The sequence below is a fragment of the Halyomorpha halys genome, unplaced genomic scaffold, assembly GCF_000696795.3.
Source record: "Halyomorpha halys isolate HHAL.00 unplaced genomic scaffold, Hhal_1.1 Scaffold116.1, whole genome shotgun sequence".
NCBI lineage: Eukaryota > Metazoa > Arthropoda > Insecta > Hemiptera > Pentatomidae > Halyomorpha > Halyomorpha halys.
The window spans coordinates 971,487-981,823 of NW_027105704.1; the positions used below are offsets into that span (position 1 = coordinate 971,487).

The 10,337-nt window shown below is 29.2% G+C and overlaps 1 protein-coding gene across 2 annotated transcripts in view; it reads left to right on the forward strand.

The window, feature by feature from the left end:
• Positions 1–10,337, forward strand: part of Epg5 (ectopic P-granules autophagy protein 5) — a 36,998-nt gene that overhangs the window by 18,857 nt on the left and 7,804 nt on the right. For both annotated transcript variants that reach the window (XM_014416201.2, XM_014416202.2), the window contains 12 exons: positions 119–268; positions 1,555–1,741; positions 3,138–3,280; positions 3,571–3,748; positions 3,864–4,061; positions 4,160–4,291; positions 5,844–6,083; positions 6,163–6,346; positions 7,492–7,710; positions 7,865–8,022; positions 9,079–9,246; positions 9,351–9,520. In XM_014416201.2, the coding sequence (XP_014271687.1) occupies positions 119–268; positions 1,555–1,741; positions 3,138–3,280; positions 3,571–3,748; positions 3,864–4,061; positions 4,160–4,291; positions 5,844–6,083; positions 6,163–6,346; positions 7,492–7,710; positions 7,865–8,022; positions 9,079–9,246; positions 9,351–9,520 (2,127 nt within the window). The remainder of the gene's footprint in view (positions 1–118; positions 269–1,554; positions 1,742–3,137; positions 3,281–3,570; positions 3,749–3,863; positions 4,062–4,159; positions 4,292–5,843; positions 6,084–6,162; positions 6,347–7,491; positions 7,711–7,864; positions 8,023–9,078; positions 9,247–9,350; positions 9,521–10,337) is intronic.

Sequence of the window (10,337 nt, forward strand, 5' to 3'; positions counted from 1 at the left end):
GTGTAAATGAAATAAATGTTTTGAGACTATAATTTGGATAGTTTTTGAATTATTTAGTAAAAAATTGCCAGTCTCAAGAAAGAATTTTAAGATTATAAATTAATATTTCTGTTTTTAGGTTGCAATCCTATGAGACTCCCATGCCACCACCTCCTTTGAAAACATTACAACAACCTGTTCCTCTTCCACCAGGTGAAGCTTTTTATAATAAACACCACTTACTGGATTTGCTGGGTGGGTCGTTGAAGTCATTACTTGACTATGCAAGGTAAAATGGAAATTCATAGTTTGAAAAGTTGTATTATGATTCTATAATTTTTATTAATTATAGATTTTTCTAAAATTGTTTATAAAGATTTAATTAATAAAAATTAGTCTATCACCTTTGCATTGTATGAATTAAAAACTGGATATCTCTCAGAAAAATACCTTCAACTGTCATTTGAGGGGCCTCTGTTTTACTCCCACCTAGCAGCCCTGATGAAGACCTACAACATCGGCAGAAAATAAATTAGTTATTACAATTTTTCGTTCCTTCTTGACCGCATCCCTGACTATACTATACTATCTCCTCAATCAAATTAACTTACGATCAATAATCCATATATATAATTGACTTCCCTTCAAGTTTGATGGAGCTTTTCTTGATTTCTTCTTTTGGAATTTCTTATTTCCTTTATATTTAAAGGAATAACTACATCTCTTTTATATCAATCTGCCCTATATCTTTCTTTTAATTTCTAATTTATAAAAAACCAATGTTTCTTCAACTCTACATATATTTGTAACATAAAAAGTGGTACTTTCATTGCTTGTCATTAAATAGCCTTTGTCCTTTATTTCTTATTGTGGGGTCAGTCTTATCCGAAGATGCATATATATATATATATATATTGTTTATGTTTGCGTTAAATTGTTTGCTTTGTCATATTTCTCTGGACTAACTAAACAAAGAATCCAGGTAAATGAAATATCAATAATTAAATTATTGTTTGTGCAAAATAGGTCAATCTTTTCCTTTTTCATTTTCTTATCTTAAAATTTGTAATGTTTTTCGACTATTAGTCAAACATTTATAACTTGTAATAGGCATGGGTCTTTATCCTTTCCATCGCATAGGTACTATAATTAACCTTAGTAAGGGGTCAAATTTTTAAGTATTCAAAATCTTCAGTTTAACAATTTAAATATGAAATACTTTAATGAATGGCATATAGTCCGGGTGCGGTAAAAAAAAAACTCAAATAGTAGAATTATACTACTTGAGTTTTTTTTTACCGCACCCGGACCATATTCAATTCATCTATACACACGGTCAATCAATAATCTTCCAGTATGAAATACTTTAATTTTAAGGTTATTTCCATTTACTTTTTTTTTTATTTTATTCGGTCTGGATCTAAACTACATCTTACTGATTATAAGTTTATTATATAAAATATATAGAGTATAAATCAAGATAATCACGTTATGTTCATTATACCCTTATATTTTAAAAATTATAATTTATTTTTAACCATTTTATATTGCTTAATAATCTGCATGTATTTCTAGATCACACACAATGAGAGCAGGAGAACAATCCAGTCTAGATTGTTGCTTACTTGAACTCGCTCCCCTCTTGTACCGTTCAGTAGAGACCACCGTTACCCTCCATGCTGCCTGTGATACCCATACGCCAGGCTATAAAGCTACAATAAACTCTCTTAACTGTGCTGGTCCTGCTGTAATCAGCCTTAAGGTAATTAATTTATACATTGTAACTAATTGTTGAAAAGCAATTATTTATTATTACACATGTTTTTTTTTCTTTGCTTTGCCCATTTCATAGGTGAATACACTGTAAAATATTTACAGTTAAAAATCTAATGTGAGTTGGAATTTTGAAATTACTACATTGTAATCCTACTTTCTAGAATAATGATATAATTTGCCTATTGCTAAGTATGTTAGTATTATATTATTGGTATAATTTATGGAAGGCAAAGACTCTTCTTTGCCAGTCTCTACTGGATTCATGGACTAAACTATCAATTGACTACCATGGAAGTACAACTTTTCCAAGTAGAGGTGTATAGTGACTACTGCCTGAGAAAATCTAAACACTCATTTTAAAAGGAAAATAATTTGCATAGTGTTGGTTAGCCATCTGATAATAGAGACCCTTGATTCCAATATAATCCCTTCATGGTTTTTATACTCATTGTCTGGAACTATTAAGATTCCCTTAAACTATTGGAAAATGGTGACATACCCTACATATGGAATGAATTAATGACAACTCAAACCCTATTTCACAGGTGAATCACGGGATATACTCAGTAAGTTTAATAGTACAGGAGTCCTTTATAGAGAATTAAAATAATTATTCAGATATTCTGTTTGATTAATATGTTGCAGTATTTCAAGCGGAGTTGTTTACAATAATATCTGCAATGACACTTCCGGAAGTTATCAACTACAATAGAGCAAGAATTAAAAGAAAGCTAGTCAAAGTCCTGTCTTTGACTAGCTTTCTTTTAATTCAGCTAATCTAGAAACCTCTCCTAGAACCAAATGGCTGCCTTAAACAAAATGAACTCAGATTATTGGAGTATTTAAGGCCTCTGGAGTAGTTAATAATGAAATGTGTCATTTATCTTGGCTGGTGCTGGAAACTACCTTATACTGTATTACTGACTGTGACCACTAAGTTTAGCATACTGCAGTTTAGCTACTGGGACTAGATAGAATCCAGAAACACAAGGCTTCCTGCTTTGATAGATTTCATTAGAAAAACCTAAACTTTTAAGATAAATGAATAGTAGATTTGCATTGGTTACTCTGAAGTTGGCAAAATTTTTCAATAAGTCCACTTGCCAAACTTGTTCTATCCACCATAATTACAATAAAGATCTGTTTAATTGTATGGCCGATAGGCTGATTGTCTAGACAAGAATGATCATTTCTCTAGTATCTCATTGTTCTTATATATATTTTTTTTTATGAACCTACGGTTCCTGCAATTCAGATGAAACTTTTTTTTTTTTGTTATCTTATCATTTTCTACATACTCATCAATCTTTCTATACAAATTCAAATTCATAGTTTTACTTACTAGCTTTCAACTCTCTAAAAATGTATATGCCTTTTTTCAGATTTGTGAAATCCGTGTCTGCGAAGCAACAGATATGGCAATCCATAATAACAGGCTTGAAATGCTGAGCCTTATTAAACGAACTTGCCAAACACCACCTTATGCAGTTTGTCAAGGGAGTGTTCAAATTGAACAGTGTGTACGGTTCGTAATTTTACATATTTTTTGTTATTCTTAATTGTCCCTCTTGCCATCTTCCCCTTGATAAAAAAATGGTACTTGATGCAAATTTGATGATGAGTAATTTTTAATTTTATGAAAATATTCAATAATAGATATGCATTCATCCCAAAATATGCAAAATAAAACTAAATATAATTGTGTCTACCTACTAATTTGCATGGGTATTTAGATAAAAAATTATTGAATAATATAAAAAATTAAGTTTCTGATTTTAAGATACTAAGAATATAAGCCTTTCATATTCATCACAGATTTTTAGAAGATCAGTATTCTGAACTAAGGAGAATAGGTGACATTCAGTTAATGAAAAAAATGGAAGAAGTTGGAGTGTCATTGTTTTATCATCTAACATCAATATTCACAGAAGAGGCCTCACTATATCCTCCTTTGAAGCAGTTGGTGACCACTTGTGTTGAAACACTCGGACAGGTAATTAAAATAATATAAATTTGAGGAGACTCACTGTTTACTTTTATTTTTTTCTCTGAACTATCTTTTCTAAAATGAATGAAAGAGTGGTTTTAACATATTTTTATTTTTTCAGACATTTATTTCTGAGGACGAAAGACAAGGTCCAATTTTGCTGTCAACTCTTCTTGAAGCCCCATCGCTGTCTAGCCTGCTCTCTATTCATTTTTCACCAACCAAAGCTTCTTCTCAAACATATGTCCAGCTCTATCGAACTCTTACTAACTCAATTTCTTCATCAAATTTTGACTTGACATTTGTATTGTTAACCAAGGTATAAAGTTTGGTTTATTTTGAATCTGTTATCATTATACTTTTATAGTTTGTTATTTTTTTTTTTTTTTTTTTTTTTTTTTTTTTTTTTTTTTTTAGTTTGACATGGTTCAGTGGTTGGATTCTCAAAAGCCTAGAATGTCTGACTGTTCACAGCTTATAGATCTAGTAGGAAAAGCCCTTGCATCATCTGGTCAAACTCAAGAACCTGAGTTTGTTATGATTCATGAGGTTTGTTCATTTTTATAAACATTGACAGAATAAATTTCTGTGTTGCAGGTTTTATTTAAAGTTTTAAAACGCACTTGTACGTACAATTTGAAAAATTGTAAGTTAAAATAATATTTATAATGAAAAATGTATATCTTATATACTTAATGTGTAACCAATACTATTGCTTCTTCACCACTGATGGTTGGCAAGCTTTGTATTCACGCAGAAAATAAAAAAAAATTATGAATTTATGCCCACAATATTGAAAATTCCTACTCGCGTTTTACATTTTAGGCATTATTGAACAAATTTGGTTGTCTCTATTTTTATCTGTAGTCTAATTTTTTGTTTTGAAGCATAATCAATTAAACTGCTTATTCAATTTTGATGAAATTTTCATGAATTATGCGGGTTGGCCCTTTATCTATTTTATCAAATTTCGTCCATTACGTTTGTTTACACACACATATATATATTTATATATTTTCCTCCGTATAGCTATATTTTGAAAATTCCTTGTCCAGTTAGATCCAAATTTGTAAGAAAGTTGGGAATTTGTCTAGCAATGATTTAGTATTATTTTTTAGCAGATATCACCCACCACTTCCGCTTATACATCCACAAACTGTATTTTCTTTGGCCCATCTATTTTTCGAAAACAGCTTTTCCAGTTTCGCTCAAAGCTGGATAAAAATTGAGGATTAGTGTAGGACATGGTTCAGCAAAAATTTATCTACTACTTTTTCTTACCCATGAAAAAACTAATTTCCTCCTGTTTCAACGATGCCTCATCCCATAGATTTTATTCTCAAAGGACCAATAATTAATATTAAAATAAAAGTAATTACATAGCATATAGGAATATACGAAAAAGAATAATTTTCATAAAAGAAAATAAGAGGAGGAAAAATAAAATAGAAATAGTGAGGCAGCTCTAGTGGCCTATGAACTAGGGAGACATTTTTATTTATTATTGATAGTGACATATTTTTTTGGAACATTTATGTACACCAGACTTGTAGATCTGCTTGCTAATACCAGATAAGAGGTAGTTCACTATTTACTAATTAAATGTTATATGTTTCATAATATAATTTTGACAAATAATGTTTCTTGATTCTATGTATTTATGGTTTATTTATTTATTATATTGAATAATAGTAATAATATTCTTTATTTATTCTGGGCTAGTCTCTATAGAATAATATTACAGGCATCAAAAATAGGCTTTATGCATTATATTAAAATACAAAAATTAAAAATTAAATTATAAAATACCATACATCACTACAATAATAAATTGGAAAAGAAAAAATGAAACAAGAATAATTTTTAAAAAAATAAAAGAAAAAGAAAACAGATAAAATAAAACCATCTATCATATCCTAAATCATAAGGTGACTAACTTCTAAAAAACGAAAATGAAAAAGAATCAAACAAAAATAAACTAAAAATGACTAACAAATAGGAGCAAAAATTATTATAGAACATATATACATATTTACAGATTCTAAATACATATTAAAAATATCCAATAATATGTATGCTAAAAGTATTTATGTTATTGTAGGTGCTACGAAGGCAGTTATGTGTTCTCTTTAGCTATGATTCACCATCTCATTATTTAGAAGTGATTGGATTATGCCTAAATCATTCTGAAACTCATTCATTGGCAACAGAAGTATGGGTCGACATTATAAATGCACTTGTGAGTCCTGTTTGCAGTTTTAGGAATCACCTGTCTCTGTCGGATTCTGTTCAACTTATGCAGAAATTTGCAATCCAGCAAACCACGCTTTCATATAATGAGGTACATATTTTCTAAATTCATTCATAAGATATATTTATAGCAGAAAAATTTTATTTTTACTTATCTTTCTCTTCACTAGCTCATCGGACTTTGTCTTTTGTTGAGCCGACATTTCATGGAGGAAAGGCTCCAATATGGGTTGTATGGTCTGTACCCCAAATATAGGAATTATATATCACCTTTCACGACCCTGCTTGGAATCGTCAGCCATGCTCTGGTAGTTGCCTGTAACAAAAAGTACAGTCACAAAAGCTCTAATAAAGGTATTATTTTCCTCTAACTAAGTGAACGAATTAAAGAAGGATTCTAAATATTTTACTTTTGATTTATTATTTTTGAAAATAAAATAAAGGAAAAAATATGTCTTTTTTTAAATATCTCTATTGAAATTTACTGCTGTATATTATATAATATATTCAGAAAATTTGATCTTAGTTAAAACGAAGTGTTACAGGCGTGTAGAGAAACTACCTATTGGTAGCACTCTAATAAAATTTTATCTGATAATAATTTCATATGCTTAATTATGGCAACAGAAAGATTATTGGTGTTTTAACTTTATTTCAGTGTGGAAAGTTTGTGAATTTTTGGGACTTAAAAAAATTGTGGAATTTTGTGGAAAAAACTCTCTTTAAAAGTTAAGGAATTTCGGAAAATTAGTAATGTGGTTACTAAGTTACTGTTTTGTTGTGTCATTGTTTGTCATAATAACTTTACATAGTAGTGATACATCTACAAGTGTAATTATGACTAAGACATCAAACACATTATTTATATTCATAGATTTTACTTCATGAGTAATAATTATTATATGATGATAATCAATATTGTTATAAGAGCTAATTGAACTTTGTTCCTCCCTTGTAAACCGGCACATAGAGTAATTAACTTTGTCGTTTATGGTTTCATAATATTTTAAAAGTAGAGAGATTGATTAAATTATTTATATATAATGATATATAATCACAACTCATTACAATTATGAGGGGCCTGGAATTTTACTATAAATGACCTGGGAAACCAGGAAAAGTCTGGGAATACCATAAAAAGGTTTTGGTAGATACTCTTAAAATTATTGCTTAAAAGGAATGATTAAAAGTTTAAGTATATAAATAAAATGTAGACCTTCACTATCACACTGATCACTAGACATGAAATTGTCTAGTGCATGATGCAAAAAGGTACATGATCTTTAACAATGACAGAAAAGGTTGATATGCTTTATTAATGTTGATTTAATATTGCTAATTATTTATTTTGCCTAAGACGAGCAGGCGTAGAAAAGGCTGGTTCAGGCAGCCAAGGATCTACAAGGTCTATAGAGCCAACCGAAAAAAAAAATTTATTTTTATTGTAATTGAATAAATATTTCTTAATGCTTTCTTATCATTCCTGTTCAATTATGTAGTGTGTGAAGAACTGTGGCCTTATTTTACTGGCCTCTATGCCCCTTGGCTTAGCCCGTACTACACAAACTCCCTGACACAGCCAATGGCGGCTTGGATTCAACAGTTGACTGATGACCGGTCAATATTACCACCTTGGATTGCTGCAGACTCTGGCCATGCTCATAAGGTAGCTGCGATCTTCACGGAATCAATACGTTTCCTTTTTGACAACCTGCCTGGTAAGTGATATGTTGAAAACATTTGTCTATTCCCATTTAATTGGTGTAATCTTAAAGAGTAGTCATTTGGCAACATAGTTCATTGTTTTGTTTTGTATGAATCCTATTATCTCTTATCATATATTTTGTCAGTTTCTTAGTTTTATTTTTACAGGTTCTACTATGCTGAGTTATGTTTGGCAGTATTATGTCTCTACGTTTGCTCATCCCTCAGTAAAGGAACATATATTGAGTGTAGTACACAGTAATTTACTTTCACTTCCATGGTCCAAATTTTCTCCATCATTTTTGGATTTGGATTATATGCTTAAGGTAATCTTTACTTTTTGGTTTACAGAATTCAAGTGCCTTAGAATTCATTTGTTTTCACTCTACTGTTTTGATTTCTTCATTTTAATATCTTATCAATAGATTATTTTTTCTTAATATTTTACTATTCTTAAAAATATTAACCATAGAGAGGAAAAGAAATAATTGCCTTTAATTATTTTTTTCTATCTTTCAATCAATTAATGATCAAGTGGGTTATTTTTTACTTTTTTAAGTTATGCAGTGTCACTTGATTTTAGTTTGTTCATTCTCTCGATAATAATTTATTGCCTTCTTTGTATTCTTTTTCATTTATTTATATTTTTCAAGTTTACTTACTATTTTTAAGGAAATTACTTATTTAGTTTCTTTACATTTCTCGACTCACAGCTATTGTTATTCCTTATCCACAAAAGTTTGGATTATATGAAAAAATAAATCCCCCAAGAACATTTTTTTCTGTATCACTGTTTAAAAATTATTTCATTTTAGATGTTTCTTCCCTATATCCAAACTTTTATGAAGGTGGTTACTATGATCCAATACTACAACTTGTCACCATAACACTGACTACTCTGCTATGTATTTCAGTAAAACAACTTCTGAAAACATATCGATAAAAGAAAGTGGCTACCACATCAAATCCTTTCTTAAACGCTACTTAAACATGTTTTGCTAAGTTATCATTTTCCATATCTTTATCTTTATTTCATTTTTGTAGTTTTTTAAAACATTTTTTCCTAATAATAATAAGTACTTCAAATTTTATTAAATTTATAAATTGAATTATATTGTATTTAAAAGTTATATTAATTTGTTTGATTGTAAGGATGTAGTGTCTAATATATGTGTAATATATTTTTTTACTGTAAATTTGTTAACAAAAGCTTTTTTTAAAAAAATAAATATGAGGGAAGAATTATTGGTCATAGGTGAAACTGTTTAGAAGCAAATTTAGTAAGTGATGTATTACTAAAGTATTTTCTAACGTTATCTGAGAATAGAATTTTATTTTACTCGACTATATTGTCTTATCTTAATAGTTTAATATTTTTTTAGGTCTCCGATACATATGTTCCATATTGCCATACCTTGCTTGGGACAATATTTATTGATATTTCTTGGCCTCATTGGATCAAAGATATACCTGAAGAAGCTTCATCAAAGGTTCATTCTTCTTTGCTCCATTTAATAATTAAACTTTCAAATGAACCGAACGTAAGACAGGTATGTAAAAATGGTCCTTTATTGATCTATGATTTGGAACTAAAATTATTATATGTGATTGATTGGTTAATCAATTGAAAGTGATTAAAGGTTTTTTTTTCCAGTCAGGTAAAATCATGGACCTATTGATTGCAGCTTGTAATTTTCGCTGGGAAACTGTTGATTGCAGCAATTATGAGAGTGCTGTAAACTGGTTTGTTATGAGTTATGATCCACGAGTGATATTATTACAGGATAGTGATGATTCTTGTGATATTGATAAATCTGTTTTAGAGTAAGTACTTCAAAATTTTTCAGGTATATTTACAAGTATTTAATATGAAGCATTTCTTGTTAACATACTATGTATTGGTTGCTGAAGTCATATTTTATATCTTTATTTATTTATTTTTTAATTATGAGATGCTTGCACTTTTCCTGAATGTTATGTGCAACTGAGAAAATATTCTTTAAATTTGATGTTAATATCTAGTTGTTTTCAATCTATTTTTATATTAGATCCAATGAATGAGGTTAAAAATTTTATTTAAAACTTTTTTATTTTAGTGGTTCTAATTAAATTGTTTCATTAAATCAGCTCAGAATACTAGTGCAATAAACTAATATCCAATACTTCAATAATTGATCATGTTCAATAAAAAAGTTCTTTTTCCTCATCTCTATTTACCTATATATATTTCAATGAACTTAAATTAGTACTTTTTAGAGAAAAAGGGTACTAATTTAAAGATAGGAAATGGGAAAACAGAACCAATGAAGAAAAAAAATTAGGACTTATATTAAGTTTTGATTTTATATAAAGAAAAAAATTGTTTTGATAACATGACACATGTCAAGAAGATAATTATAAGGACTGGATGTTGGGCAAAATGCCCAGAGGTCGTTCAAAATAATAAAAAAAAGTCATAAAAACGGGTGTTATTCCTGAAAAAGAAAAAGAATAATTATGAAAGGAATATGGTCCGGGTGCGGTCAAAAAAACTCAAATAGTAGAATTATACTATTTTATTGAGCCAACGTTTCGCCCCACGTTGCAGGGCTTCGTCAGGGCTAAAAAAGATACAAACACATAGTTACAAAAGGAAAACAAA